At 43.5% G+C, this 16,147-nt stretch overlaps 1 protein-coding gene across 1 annotated transcript in view; it reads right to left on the minus strand.

The window, feature by feature from the left end:
- Positions 1 to 16,147, minus strand: part of CEP70 (centrosomal protein 70) — a 1,232,997-nt gene that overhangs the window by 662,433 nt on the left and 554,417 nt on the right. The window contains exon 10 of the mRNA XM_069616613.1: positions 4,025 to 4,102. Coding sequence (XP_069472714.1) covers positions 4,025 to 4,102 — 78 coding nt within the window. The remainder of the gene's footprint in view (positions 1 to 4,024; positions 4,103 to 16,147) is intronic.

Below are 16,147 nucleotides of genomic sequence, written 5' to 3' on the forward strand. Positions count from 1 at the left end.
ATACATCATTTATTTATACACAAAGATATTCAAAGCATTCTTTAAAAAGCAGTATTGAGCTGTAACATTAATCCCAAATTAGGGTTCAATTAAAAAAGTGAACAATAAATTAGGTGAGTAATTCATTCAAATATTACACATGTCCCAGCAGTCAGAGGTGTCGTCAGTTGAGGTCAGTAGAACACTTATTTTGTATCACCTTTGCAGTATTGAGTCATTAAGGAGGGAAAGGTTAGGGTTAGATCAGAAGCGACTGAATCTATAAAAACAGTTAGGTTCTCCCAAAGGGATGCAGGCAGTCTTTTATCCCAGCATTAAGGTGTTCAACATTTAAAACCTGTAAGAGAACAAGCACTGCCAAAATCAATAGGTTCAGAAGGAGGCCTTTAGGGAGCCAGAACAGTCAAAGTCAATGGGCAAAGTCACAGTTCTGATGCTCTTCTTCTTAGAAAAATGTTCTTAAATAGTCAGTGTTCAAAAATAAATCACAGCAACTCGAGAGGCGTCACCTTCAAGAAGTACAAGCTGAAAGGCTAGTGCAAGGGGGTTGAGGTCAACTCAAGAGTATGGTTAAATAGCACTCCCCAAATGGCAAAAGGATAATATATACCACACCTTTGAACTGAAGAAGTTGTTCCAGCTGGGTGACTTCTGGATGCAGCGCAGCAGAACCTTGTTCTTGGTCCTTGCTCGTGGTGACGAAAGGGAGGACGTCTGCCAGGCCCCTGCGGCAGCACTCACGAGAGAAGGACTCGGCAGCAATGGATTTCCATCGATTCAGCAGCTCTTTGTGGTTTTGGTGCTTTTTCTCAATGCCAAAGAAGAACAAACAGCTCTGGTTAAAAGTGGCTTGATCCCTCGGTCCTAGACTCTGGTGAGGGGACTCTAGACAACGATTTCCTGCTTCTGTAGGGCCCTCTGGATGCCCACAAAGATGTGACCGGATTCGCACTTCGGAAGACAATTGTTCTAACTTGATGGGTCCGACTTGATGGTCGTGCAGTTATGTAATGCCTCCGTCCCCAAGTACCGCTCGAGCAGAATGTAAAATACTGCCCTAGCAATCTTTGAGGCCACAGGTGGGAGTGTCGTCGTCAGCCTGGTACCGGGAACGTCGGAAGGACCCCTGAGTGCTGTAAGGCAAAGGGTTATAATCAAGGAAACACCCAAAAGGCAATTGGCAGAGGGAGCAAAAAAGATGCAGTGACACCAGCTTATCTAAAAGGGGTGGAGTATAGGTAAGAAACCTATGCAGACAGCAGGGGAACCCACAGCAGCCTGAGATGATGTACTTTGCACTCCTGAAAGCACCTGGTGGAGCAAGAACTTGATCCGTGGCAAAACCTGAAGCAATCCGAGGTTTGCAGAAACAGAAGGGTAATCCAAAAGCAAGTCCAGAGTACAAACAGGTGTCAGATGTCCGGAAGATCAGAGAGCACACCAGAGTCCAAGGGTAATCCGAGAGCAGGTCCAAGTGAAGCGTTCCAAGTTCGAGGCAAGGAGAGAAACAAGAAGCAAAAGGTAACTCTTGGCAGTCCTCCGTAGAAGTAGCTGTGAAGCAAAGTGTCTTGTTTGCCGGCTTCTTTTGAAGCGGTGAGAGGTGTCACGTGACGCATCCCGTGACCGCTCGCGCACGTTACGTGGAGCGCAACGCGGCCAGCGATTGGGGCTGCCGGTACTTCCTGGTATCCTGGCGTCACCGGCTGTGCAGGAGGCGCCATGGCAACCGCCAACGCGGAAAAGGGCGAAAAGAGGCGGATCCGCCCAACATGGTATCCCGCCTGCCGTGCTTCCCCCACTGATGTGAATGGAGAATACGACGGCGAGAAGCGCCTGATGAGAGACAGGTGTGAGGGGGGAAGTGAGAGATGGGGTGTGTGAGAGGGCGTGACAACAATGCACTGACAGGTGGTCGAGGTACCCCAGTTATTGGGATTCTGCAGCCTTGGAAAGTTGCTGCAAGTCGGGGGTTACGCCAAAATAGAGTTTGTCTCAAGGCTGGTTGGTCCTACCAGCCTAAGGGAAGAAGTCATCCTTTACGGGTCTTCCCTGTCGATTTGAAAACGGGGTCAGCACAGCTGCAGGGCTTCACCAGCACTTTGCGGTCCGGGAGTGTGTGCTGGCATCTTAGCTCATCTTCTGCTTCGGATGTTGTCCTCCATTGGTCGACTTTCCTCTTAGTCCCAAAAACGTTGCTTTTTATGCATGTTCCCATTCATTCACAGCCCTAGGCTGTCAATCACACAGCAGGGTGGCTCTCCTCCAGGACAGCCAGCCGGCCAATTGGAGCTGGTTTCACTCAGTCACACCTAGAGACAAAGGACAGGGAAGTTTTGGGACCCTCCCTCACTTCCTGCCTTTTCAGACACACTGGAGCCTGGGCGTGCTTCAGGGCTGAAGCCCACCTGCCAAAGTCAAAACACAAAAAGGACTGAAAGTCGATGCAAACAGAGCAAAAGCCCAGATGAAACTAACCAACAAGAAATGGCAAAAAAAGAAGATGGGCCATTTTGAGAAATCAGCCGGCAGATACATGCCACTAGGTAGCAAAAAATAAACCACTGCCACCAGCCTTTCAAGTGAGTTAGTGTAACAAAATGTTACATGAGGAATGTAACCCCTCCCCCCCCCAACAGCAATATAAAGTAAAGGTAAGTAAGACAGGGGTCATCTTACTATTCTTGGGATCAGTAGTTCACCCAGGAAAATGTAGTTAAAAATCAAGAGAAGTCCAAGGGACTTCACAGTGGCACAGCCTTCACAGTGGCACAGCACAAAAGGTGATGTGTCACAATGCAAAACGCAGATCCCCGTGGAGTTTGCAAGACTCCATAAAACAATAAGAAACACAGAATATCTTAAATCAGGAAATCAAATGAGTGAGAAAAAAGTGCCACTCACTCAGGAGTAAAAATTAAATAAAGCGCTGAGTCCAGCAAAAGAGCTGGGGGTCTCTAAAGTTAAAGGGAATTGGCACAGAAATGAACATTCTCTCTAACAGGCACACCTGTAAAGGATTCCAAATCATTCCAAAGTTTTTCTTAAAGTGGCAGGTATCTTTCTGACAACCCTGTGGATGCATGCTGTACCCAACCAGATGGGAAGGAGGGAGAGCAGGACGAAAGAGATATGGTGGAGCTTCTTCGGGTCAGACAAGCTCCAACATGAAGTTAGTTTCCTGATTGGTAAACATTTCCTGATGGCACCCCACCCAAGAGAAGTACAGACCAAACGTCTCAGGGTGTGGTGCGCAGTGTAATGTGGGGCATAGTGGAAAACAAATGCAGAGACTGTGTAAGAACTGTGGCAGGATCAGCTACTAATCTATTCTTCTCATGCTGTGAAGCCCACAGGTACAAAAACACATTGAGAACGCAAGTTGATAATCCTGGCTGTTACTATCAACCTGTAACTCCTGCCAGTCCTCTTGGCCGTGGGCACTGTTTGTCCAGGTCACATAGATGGGATGATTTAAAGGGCTAGTAATATGAGTGCAACTAATGTGGCACTGCCCTGCCACATGCCGCTGGTGTTGTGTGGGGACCAGGGGATTCTGCCCATACCACCCCCAGGCAACTACATCACGTAGAAGATGATGGGACTTACGTCGCCCACACAAACACCATTAAGACCAAGCAGGTAACTTCATCACAGTCCCCATATCCTGAGCCCTAAGGCACCTCTGGGTAGCAGCTATAAAGACCCAGGCTCTTCAAGCATGTGTGCCCCGCAGCTCTCCCCTTTGAGCGCTACAAGCCACTACGAGTTGGTCGAATGCTTGGAAAATCTGGAATCAGCAGCTGTTCCAGCTATTTGTCTCTACAGCTTTCCGACTAGGTCCTCTCAGCCACCACTATCTGCCTCAACATGGGTTGAATTGCAAACAAAGAGAAAAGCTACAATCTGAGCATATCCGGCATCACCTACCTGGCCACTTTTTGCTTATGCCTAACAGCAGTTTGTATGAAGATGCATAACAACCTAATCAACTAGTTAAATAAAATGATTAGTTCAATGCATTTACTTGATGTTGTTCTGATGAAGAATTTTCTCTAGTCTCTTCACCTGCTGCTTGTATAGCTTCAGTTCTTTGGCAGTTGGTCTAAAGGAAAGAAAGAATCAAGAAAACTATGTAACTTGGGGACAACAACCGGTGTGACATTTAAAAGGAAATCATTTTACAGTTTTACAGTTAACGGACAGATGATCGCACAACATATATTCTTAATCAGATGTCCTAGGTCACACGGTTACCCGCACCAATTAAAGCAGGGAGGGATGTTCATAATCAAATAGAACATTTTATATCCCTAAGTTGCAGCACCTACTCAGTGTAGCACATGCTTGATTTCGCGCCTTGAAACACTTTTGTATAGGCGCGTTACAAATGCCATATCATATCAATTGATTGATAATTTAGAATTCCTATTTTTGGGGGATTTTAGGGCCACTTTTTAGGGCCTCTCAACCTTTTCTGTTTTACCGTATATTATATTGGATCATGAATTTGTTTTTGGTGGCCATTGAGACTTATCCTGAAGTCCCCTCGCCATTACTTCCCTTTGTATTATACCTTAATTAAGATATATGGTATTAGGTAACCACTAAAGCACGCAGTACCAGGGATGCCTCTCAGAGGCATCTTATGTTTGCCCTACGCTGATTTTCACCCCCATGTTTAAGGGAGTAGGTTTGTGGCAGGTAGACTTGTTTTGGATTCACCAAGGGTGCAAGCCATTTTATTGTATTGGTACTCCAATGTGCTTTTTTAGTAGCAATTGGGGCACCAGTGCATTTTTTTAAATCCTGATTTCTGCAATTTTGTAGTGTAGGGCTCCCTTTGTTCAGGGTAACCATGTGGTGGCCCTAGAAAAGGCCCTTCTGACCATGTGGGATCTTTGGGAGCCCAACATAGCAGCCTGCATATTGGTCCTGACTGGTTTAGGACCTGCTGAAGGAGTTTTTTTTTAACCACAATTCCAGCTGTTTGTGCAGATTTCAATGCCCTACCTTGGCAAAACATGCCGGATCCAGTGGCTTAGGCATATCCAGGTTTGGGATTTTCGACTCTCAAGGTTCAGTTCGGGCTTCATGGAGACTCCTGCTGTCTCACTGCATCTGCTGGGTCGAACCCTCCTCACTGGAACAGTTTTGCGCACTGTTGAAAGCTGCATCCCGCCATTTCCCACCAGGATCATTTGCTTAGTTGTGGGTCACTACAGGTGTCCAGAGAGGTGATGCGGCTCCACCACACGGCCATATCTTCAGCTTAGAACGTCAGAGGGTGCCTTCAGCCATTGTCGCCATCCTGGTGTTTTCTGCTGTGCTGCCTTGCCCACTGAGCTGCCAGGAGCCATTTCCATGGGTTCCCTTGCCTTTTCTAAGTCTTTATCGACAAAATCTCTGATACAGGCTTGAAGATCCATGCCGATGGAAAGTGCTTTGTTGCTATTCTGGTTGATCTTAATCATTGCTGGATTAGGGCACAAGTCCCTGAGTATGGTGTCCTGTAAACCACCCACACCTGGAAAGTAAGTCATGAACTTACCAGGTTGGCTCATGTTGCTGGAACCATTTTCACCAAAACTGTAGACAAATCCGAGTCCTGGGGTGGGCAATTATTTGTGACACTCACCTTTAGGAGGTCCTCTGATCCGGGGGTCCAGCTTCTTTGGGGGGCTACTGGTAGGGGTACCCACCTGTCCCTGGACATTTTTCCTTGATCCAATAGGGGTTCAATGAGGCCTGGACAAAGAATTATGATGTTGGTGCTTACCTGTCCGATTGTTAATCCATTTTTAAAATCCTGATCTGTATTTCTCCAATGGTGAATTAATTCTGAACATTGTAGCAACCTTTGGTGACACAGAATATTTTTAACTCAAGTTTTTTGATTTTGGCTATGGTTTGAAATGGTTTCCTACTCTCTATGGCATGGATGTATTGTAGTACGTACATTCGCATTATTATTAATAACATGTCCTAGGTGGTCAGAATAAATATTGAGTGTTGGAGTAGGCCTTAGGAATGTTTTGCATATTTTTCTCACTGGGATAATTGTCAATTTCCCTTTGACTCGAATTCCCTATCTATATGTGTTAGATCCTGACTGCCTGGTCTATGTAGCAAAACACATTATCTTTGTAATGGGAGCCTAGGTGGCTAACACACATGTACGGTACATAGTTAAGACCTAATTTACCTCCGTCGGGGCCACAGTGCTTCAAGTTTGTGTCCACCTTCTCATAACCATGGTCATAAAAACATTGCTTTCATCAACGAGATTGGTATACCATCACAAATAAAATGAATATACATTCAAATTGATTAGACATAAAGACCATAACATTTTACATCACACACAATCCTTATAAAAAACATTTTCATGAGGTTAAGATGCTGTAGTTGTGGGAGTACATAGTTTAACCACTGGGAAAAGCCTTGTTCATATATCCAATACGTATGACTCCAATTGTAAAATTGGTATCCTGTCTGACAGTTAAATAATACTGTAATACTCAAAATTGCACATTTTATTAATCATACAAAGAAGATTCCTAATAAAAAAACATCTTAAAAATTGTCACATAAAACAATTACAAAACTTAAAACAACACAAGTGAACCAACATAAGTGGGTTCTAATAATATGATTAGTCCTTGGTCAACAAGTGTAACTCGTTCACACTGAGATCCCTTTGCCTTAGCAATTTTGGCTATTTCATATTCTAAATTGTACTTTATAGATTCCCAACTTGTACAAGTTTCTGTCCCTTCAACACAACAATGTAGGACATTCTTCAGGGGTGTTAAGTATCTTGTGTCGATTCTATTCTATACCTGCATTCTACATTCTCCCGAAAATCCACAAAAATTTGTAGAAACCCCCTGGCAGGCCCATCGTTTCGGGAGTAAATTCGCTCCTAGAACACCTTTTCAAATTTGTGGACTTTTACTTAAGACCATTCATTCTTAATATGAAAAGCTATATAAAAAATACTACAGATGCCATCAATAGGATCGAGGGAAATGCTTTTGACCCCAGTGAAAATGTGTTACTGTGCTTGGACATTCAAGCACTTTATACTAATATACCTCAATTAGCAACATTGGAGGTAGTGGAGGAGACTCTACTCAATAGAGAAGATCAACACCCAGTCTCTAACTTATTCATAAAATGGTGTACCAAAATGGCCCTCACAAACAATTTTTTTCAGTTTACGGGCCAATTCTATAAACAGATTGAGGGTACAGCGATGGGGGGGCAGCAATGGCTCAGAATGTGGCCAACCTGTATGTTAATATGTTCCAAGAGAATATTTTGTGTTGGCTATGTTACGTAGATGACATCTTCGTTATTTTGAAAGGTAGTAAAGAAGAATCACAGCACTTTGTGCAATTGTTGAACCAACAGAACAGAACAGATACCTTGAGTTTACCAGTAACATCAGTAATGAACAGATGTATTACTTAGATACCTGTATAGATACCTGTATATATCATGACCAAGGGTCCTTGTCGATAAGATCTTACACTAAGAAAACTGATAAGAATGCATTATTGCACTATAACAGTCATCATGCACAGCATGTGAAAAATAATCTACCCTTCAGACAATTTCTCTGGTTGAAGAAAAACAGTAGTACTAATGAATCCTACGAAAATGGAGCCAATAATCTTATTGATAAACTGGTCCGTCGAGGGTATCCGGCCCCCTTGGTTAAGAGAGCTGCCAAGAGAGCATTCAATAATAATCGAGAAGCTCTATTGGACCAGCAAATACGAAGAGATGAAAAGATCAAAGAGACACCGATGGTGTCTGTGAATACATTCAGTAACCTCAAATTAAGAGTATCATTAATAAGAATTGGAAGAAAATCATGACCAAAGAAATTGGGAGACCAATTGTAGCATTTAAAAAGAGCACAACTGTGCGGAATCTAGTCATGAGGAATGATGTGAAAAAGAAGAGGGAATGCCAACAGACCAATCTATGGGGTCTTCCACCAGTATCGGGACATTACCCTTGTGGCAATTGTATAATGTGTACCCAAACTAGAAAAACTATGAATGTAGACTTGGGCTTTAACAAAGTGTGGAAAATTACAGAACATACGAATTGCAACACAAACAATGTAATTTATCTAATAAAATGTCCCTGCCAATGCATTTATGTAGGGAAGACGAACAGAAAATGTAAGACAACGATGATCGAGCACACGAGTTGCATTAGGAATGGAGTCGAACAGACTCCCATGGTCAAACATTTTTTGGAGAGCAAACACACCTGTAATGAATTCGAATGGTTGATTCTGAAACAAATCAAGGGTGAGTCACAGGAATGGATTAATAAAAAGGTACTCCAATTAGAACAGAAATTGATTTTTTTGTCCAAAGGCAATATTCACGGTCTGAATGAAGGTGTGGAATGGCATAATGCCTAGGCAATCTGAGTGCTCGGTCATCCTTATATAAAGAAAGGTTTTTGGATACATCTGAAATTTTCTGATTACACTGTTATACTTACTCAAGCTATGCTTGGATGTGTCAAAAGATGTTGTACGCACAATTAATGACAATACTTGTGAATGCACTTTGAACCCATTGATAAACGCTGAGGAATATTAGATTGCATATTGAACTACCTAAATGTCTGCTAAGATGCCTTTGAATCAGTCTAATTAATTCAAACTTTTGTAACCTATGGCAGTAATTGACTGCATTGTCAGGATTACTCTTATTTTGTCTGAACTATGTTTTTTTTGCGCAAAACATTTTGATGATGTCGGGGTGTGATCCATTGTTCCCTTGATGAATGGGCAAACCTTCCATAGCAAAGCGTGATTTCAAGTGAGTAAGACTGCAAAAATAGAGCTGTCCATTGAAGGGCCTTTTGCAAAATAGAGTGGGGCCTCCCACACACACTATTGTAGCGTAGGGTTGGCCTGTGATTTGAAATGAATTGAGTCACATATAAGTCCATCTCACGGAGGCGACCTTCATATGTACATCACACTTGTACTTGAGTAAGTAAGGCTAGGGAAAAACAATTGATATAGATGCATGGGTCTAGTTCAAGTCGCGCCCAGGCTGGTGCATTTCAAACCCCATTACCCATAGATGCGAGGACCTATTGCGCACGCGTGAGTGCGTAATGACGCAGGGACGCAATGACATCATCACGTGACCATGTGGTGACGTCATGACGGATCCCCGAGCTGGCGGTGATCGCAGGGTTTTCATATCATCCTGGTAAGGTCCGTGAATGGTTCCCTGCACGGACCATCTGCAATTCTCCAATTTATTCAGTAAGTACCCCAAGGATTAGGATATCATTTCTGAATCCTATGTGTTGGGTAGACTGTGCCCTTATTGGACATTTGTTATTTTATAGCTGTCCATAGACAAGAGAAGACCTCTGGGATTTAAGCGCCCAGTATCAGGAGTATTTGGAAACCGGCCACAGAGATTGGGCTAATTTGAGACCAGAGACCATCATACAAGTAAGTTAGTCTTTGCAGGAGACAACCGTCTAATTCCTTATTCAGTGAATTGTGGTTTCAAGCATGACTTAAGGTAGTGGTCCCTTTGTTTATGTTACAGGGATCAGTGAGCCCACTTGGAAAGTTGGAACCTGCCACACCATAATGGAGTGACCCACTGGGTTTAACTTTTTGCCCATATCTACATTGATGTGATAGTCCGTGAGCCAGAAATTACAGCGTAAGACATTCTTTATAAAAGTCCAGTATGAGAACTTACTATATCAGACAAGCAATAGTCTAACTCTAATATGTGTTGTACACTAGGATAGAAGATAGAGGAAACAAGGCAAGATTTTCTTTAGTAATTGGAACCTGCTGATAAAATAACCAATCAAGCTTGTGAGAGACTCCAGGATACCTAACCCTTGTGTTAGAGAGGTATGTAATTAATAGCATGCTTCACGCCCCTTATGGGGACAGGGGTTACGTAGTCGGTTAAAGTAATGGACTAGTACTGTGACATTTGGGAGTAATATAGTGCCTCTTTTTATTAACAGGGTACATCATCTTTGTAAGAAGACTGTTGTATAGAAATACAGATTTGTCTTGAATAGAATCGACACAAGATACTTCACACCCCTGAAGAATGTCCAACATTGTTGTGTTTAAGGGATAGAAACTTGAACAAGTTGGGAATCTATAAAGTACAATTTAGAATATGAAATAGCCAAAATTGCTAAGGCAAAGGGCTCTCAGTGTGAATGAGTTACACTTGTTGACCCAGGACTAATCATATTATTAGAACCCACTTATGTTGATTCACTTGTGTTGTTTTAAGTTTCGTAATTGTTTTATCTGACATTATCATTTTTAAGATGTTTTTTTTATTAGGAATCTACTTTGTATGATTAATAAAATTTGCAATTTTGAGTATTACAGTATTATTTAACTGTCAGACAGCATACCCATTTTTGATGGGCACTTTTTTAGGAATTGAACTTCTTTTTGTAGATGACAAACAATGCTCCATGGTGTAAGAAGTTTGTGAATCCCCTTCTGTGGTTACAGCCGTTTTGAGAATAGTCCAATGGTAAAATACCAGGGGACGTCATTTCACCAAAATATCAGGGGAAGCGGAAGTGACATCACCCAACCTTTGACCTCTGACATCACAGGAAGCGTGTCATTTGACCCCCACCCTACCCCGAAGTGACATTACGGGAAGCGATGGAACACGACCTTTCACTCCTTGATACAACAGGAAGTTGCTTCACATAGCAAGTACCCTACGAAAAATATGGTTACGATATCACTATAATGTGATATACATTTCATAAAAGAATGGATCACCATATGTATCATTCATATCAGGGTGTATAGGCCCATATTACCAAATTACTTTGAATGCAAGCAGACGTCCAAGGCCAAATGATAATGATGTATTATATAGCACTTACGCTTAAGCGCTTTATATAAAACAAATACATGCAATATCACCCAACCTGTGTTGGTACTCATTAATCGATCTATGATGGATTAAAGGTTGAGTTGAGGTGTTTAATAACAGACTAAATCAGTGACTCACCCCCTCAAGTGTGCCTGAAATGAACCTTTAATGAGTCTAGCAATTATTACATAGAATTCCAGAAAGACAAATTATTTGTTATTCCTATTCTTTCTTATTTAGAATCACTGCTCAAATGTTACGCTTGTGGAAACCCCTGTTTTTTTAAGAGGTCTGAACACGAAAGCCAGCCACTCCAAAAATAAAGAGCCACATTGTGCTGGCATCAGCCCAGGAGCTTACATTTATTTTTTATAATTATTTAGGGGTTGCAAGTGAGACCACAGGGGTAGCAAGGGACACCTCCGGGGTTGCAACTGCGACCACTGGCGACCCCCAAATGACATCTCTGTAAACTAGTAGTTTCAACGATAGCCTTGTCTTCTTCAGGGACAAATTCAAAAACTAAAACAAAACGTAAATTACAATTAAACTCAAGCCATGATTAACGGAAGGGAGACTAGTGTTTCAAAAATGAACAAATACCTGTAGAGCACCCCTCCGTTTAATTCAGTTAGATTGGCTTCAGGAAGGTGTGAGAAACCTGAAGGTGTTCCCACATCTACTCCCTGGGGAACTCTTGCTCAGGTGGCCAGTTAAGGGCCATCGCTCTTGGATTCCAACACTGGAGGTGGACAAGCGAGGGAGGATCACACGAGTATGGGGCCCTTGGGGATTGGAGAGGGATCGCCTGAGGGCGAGACAGGTATCCCCCATTTCCTAATACCCACCTACACCTACCCTCCCTTGACATTAACCATCAATCGCATCCTGTATCCCCTTCAAACCTATGGGACGTGGAGATCAGAAAAAGGCAATCAGGAAACGCATACATTAAACCATGGAGTAACACGGAGATCCATAAAAGACATAACAACCACTTCCCTTACCAGACCCCTCTTCCCACCGAACCCGAAGGGCCGTTGAGGACCAGACCAGAGTGGGAAGTGAAAAGCCTAAGAAATTGCAGAGCAGGGCGCTCAGCAGAAGCGTGGCGAGGGAGCCATGTCTCCAGTGAGCCGGACAGGTCAAAGGAAGGGAGCCGTATTCCCCGAGCGGCCCTTCCAGCATGGTTTTGAAACTACTCATTCTCCTGGGCAGACAGGCTGACAGAGGAACGTCTGAGGGGCAGGCGGTGAGACCCTGACCTCAAAGTGCAGGACTGCCGTGTGTGCGAAAGAGCCCAAGAAGCAACAAATGCGACCGGTGAGTCTCAATGAGTGAAAGAGACCCAGGGCACGTATGAGAGACTGATCAGAGATATTAAATCGGAGGGGTTGGGTGCAATCGGCAAGTTCTCGAAGGTCTCTGATGAATGAAACCTTAGCGAAGCAGATGAACATAGTAAATTGCAAGAAGCTGTATGAAAGGCTGCCGAGAGGAGCCAGTGATAAGTGAGCAAACTTAGAAAAAGTGCCACAGCCAAATAAAAAAGGTCAAATTAGGGAGAGGGCCACTGGTTGCGTGATCTGTAATGGGTGGACCGTGTGTCCATCAAATGCACCCAGACCAGAGGGTCCCTACGGAGTCTACAAGGACTGGAACTGTGTGAAACCTGTTGGGGGAAAACATATCCTGTCCCCTGCACCATTCCCGCAGTAGGTAGATGTTGTGTGAGCTAAGTGGGGAGACATCTCCACACCTCCTGTACATATTTGCATCACCCATCTTGGATATATGTGTGTAAAAGTCTAACTAATGCTTGAAGCTTGAACTCCATTTTGTGCCCTTCCAAACACCATCTTTTTCTAGGCCCACTGCCACTCCGCCGAAATGTCAACTCTCCCTCTCCCAGCGCTGCGCACAGCCAGCCCCCGCCACCTCCAGCCCTTGCCAGCTGCGCGCGAGTCCGGTTCTCGCAGAAACTAAGCCATTTATTGTTGCCATTAGCGAGTATCGAGCCCTGACAAAATGTGCTCATCGCAGAATGCAAGACCAAGGCCTGCTCCAGACCCAGTGCCCCATCCAACTCTGCTGACCGACTCATGCCCTTTCCACCCCCTCCCTGCCAAGCCATGGTCAAATGGCCCCATGCCCCCTATTCCCTTTGAATGCATCTGCTCACCAGACCCTTCCCCCGGACCACCCTAAATTGCCCACCATATACCTAATCCAGAGTGATCATATATTCTCTTCCAAAACTAACATCTATCCCCCATGCGTTTGAAATCGTGAGGCCCCAAGGACAACAAATCACAGATCAAACCTTCTGATAAGGCACCTGGGAGAAAGACCCCTGCCCCATGCCCCCATAAAAGCATGGGTTAGAATGTACATATATTTGCCTACTTTTATATAAACTACCCCCTTTGATGCAATGGTTTATGCCAGTCATTATTCTTTGCATGCCAGTATCTGTTGTTTAGTTTAGCCTAGATAGGATTATGTCATCTTTGTGAACCTCGAACAACCTTCACCATGCGACGATGAGCCCAGCTGACCACGTGCACTGTGACTGATGGAAAGACAGCAACCAAGGGTACCCAGGCATCCCATATGGAGCTGGGATGAATATACGTATCTAGCCAATCGATTCTGTTAGTTTGTTACCTATATGTGATGTCACTCATGACGCTTGGTGCCTTCTTAATGTGCTATCTGTTGGCAAGGCGCTCTCGGGCAGCAGAGTTCTTTGCTTGCATTCATTTACTTATATAAATTTTGTTTTCCTTGCAATTACTCTCCTGGTCTCATTCCCTACTGGGGTGTTGTCAGGTTTCCTTCTCTTATTCAAGTTTCCTTTTTATTATTATCCTTTTCAGATTAGCTTTGTGTGGGTGGGAAGTTTTCCATTATAGTTGGTTAGGCCTTAACTTGTTGATTCAGAATCCTGGTTCTGACCCAAGGCAAGATGGAGCCTCACAGTGACAGCTCTGATTGGCTAGAAGACAATGCTGAACAACAATGAACATTCTAAACTGTCACTCTGTGCCTTTCATCATCAAAACCCCATCTGAGAGGACGTGTTCAGTGGCTGCTCCTGCTTTAGTATTAGGCCTGGTGGATTTTATCCTTCAGATCTCAGCAGTTGAGCGGCTACTTTCTTGGGGGTTCAGGAGAAGTCTTCAGCTGGCAGGAATTCGTTTTGGAAGATAGGAAAAGCAGGAAATCTTTGTGAATTCGCTCAGGAGATAAGTGACTTTATTTCTACTGTAAATCTGTTCATCTTTATTACAGTCTCCTTGAAAATTCGTTAAAAGTAGTGTTTCTACTAAAACTATTGAACTATCGGAGTGCGCTTGTGTTTCCAGTGCGGTGTTCCTTAGCGCGAGATTTTGACTGTCGCGTGCGTATTCAAGTGAGCGCGTGCTTTCTAGCGTGTGTATTCCGAGCGCGAGTAGAGGTTGGTCTCGTGCCATTTTAAACGTGCGTGTGTTTTATTGCTCGGGTGATCCTTTGCGCCAAAAGCTATACGCAGCGTGAAAACTACAAAGCGCGTGTGAAATACAAAGCGCGTGTGAAATACAAAGCGCGTGTAAAATACAAAGCGCGTGTGATTTTTAGCGCGGGTGTACAAAGCGCGTGTGAAATAAAAAGCGCGTGTGATTTTTAGCGTGGGGGTACAAAGCGCGAGAATTTGTTCGTCGCGGGCCATGTGAGTGCGCGTGTGTTTTTTCCATTGCGAGTGATTTTGCGCGTGAGAATCACTTCGTTGCGTTTGAACTCAATAGCGCGGGTGTTCTTATTTCGCGTGTCTCGCAGGAGAACATTATTGCGCGTGTGGACTATTGCGCGTGTGAATTATTGCGCGTGTGAATTATTGCGCGTGTGGATTTTTTGCGCGTGTGGATTATTTTGATCGCGCGTCTTCATCCATTTGCGCGTGTTCTTCAACCAGGAAGATTTCTATGTGAAGTTCATCGATAATTTTAATGGAAATAACCTGCGTGTGCAGTTAGCACGTGTTTCCTCTTTCTTCAAGGATTCAAAGATTCAAGATAATTATAAATAGTTTGAAAAGTTTTGAAATGACAAGAAAGAACATTTTAAAGACAATCTAATTGAACTACCAGTGCATGTTGGAAAAAAGACAAACAAAGAACTAAGACTTCCAGTTTTGCCTAATGTAAGAAGTTGCTGGGAATTTCAAGTATCGCAAGTAAGAGAGATTTTCAGCTTCTTATCCGCTTCTCTAAGAAATTTCAAGAGAAGAACCAGGTAGGATTCTCAATTATTAGTTAAGGATTAATGACTTCCCATTCATAAGGTTAAGTAAGTGAATTAAGGAAGTGTATATGTTATTCTTTATCCTCTGCAGGTTCAGCACTGATTAGCCTTGACGCAGTCTGCCTGGTGTTGTTTTGTTGTCCCATTCCCCCTTTCCCTTTGGGGTGTAGTTTACAGAGCTGTATTGAAAACTAGTTCTGGGAAATACATCTCAGGGGGATTGTCGGGGGTTCAGCAGCTTCCGCGGATACAGGACCTCTCAGCCTGACAGAATGAAAGGCCAATAATTTAGTCCGCCCGAGCTGTCATGAACCCCGACGAATCCATGGAGATGTTAGGATCTTTGATTAGGGAGTTACGGGAGGAGTTGAAAATTTCTCGGGAAGAAAATGCCTTACTTAGTCAAAAGGTAGATGACTTAAGTGTTAAAGTTACACAAATTCAACAGAGGGGAGAAAGGATAGAGGATGAGGTTTCAAGGGGCGCAGGTTCTCCACCTGAGTTAGAAAGAGAAGATCAGTTACCACACATACAACGGGCGCCTTCAGTGGCAGAAGGGGTAAGGAGTATAATTATGCCAGTTCCTTTGGCGCCCCCAGAACGTTATCATGGGGATTCCAAGAGATTTAGGGTGTTCTTAACACAATGTGAATTACATTTTATGAGTAGACCAGAATTATTTCCATTGGATGCTTCTAAGATAACATTTATGTTGTCATATCTTTCTGGGGAGGCATCTGCTTGGGCTGGATTGTTGGTGAGTCAAAAGAGTGCGGTTTTAGAAAATTATACCAGTTTTTTAGAGATATTCTGAAAAATGTTTGATAGGAGACAGTTATCTCAGGAAGTGGATGGTGAACTTTTAGAATTAAAACAAGGTAATAGAGACTTGATTGCTTATATAACACAATTTAAGTCCCATGTGTTAGAAA

This window comes from Ambystoma mexicanum, chromosome 9, assembly GCF_040938575.1.
Source record: "Ambystoma mexicanum isolate Mex_15411 chromosome 9, UKY_AmexF1_1, whole genome shotgun sequence".
NCBI lineage: Eukaryota > Metazoa > Chordata > Amphibia > Caudata > Ambystomatidae > Ambystoma > Ambystoma mexicanum.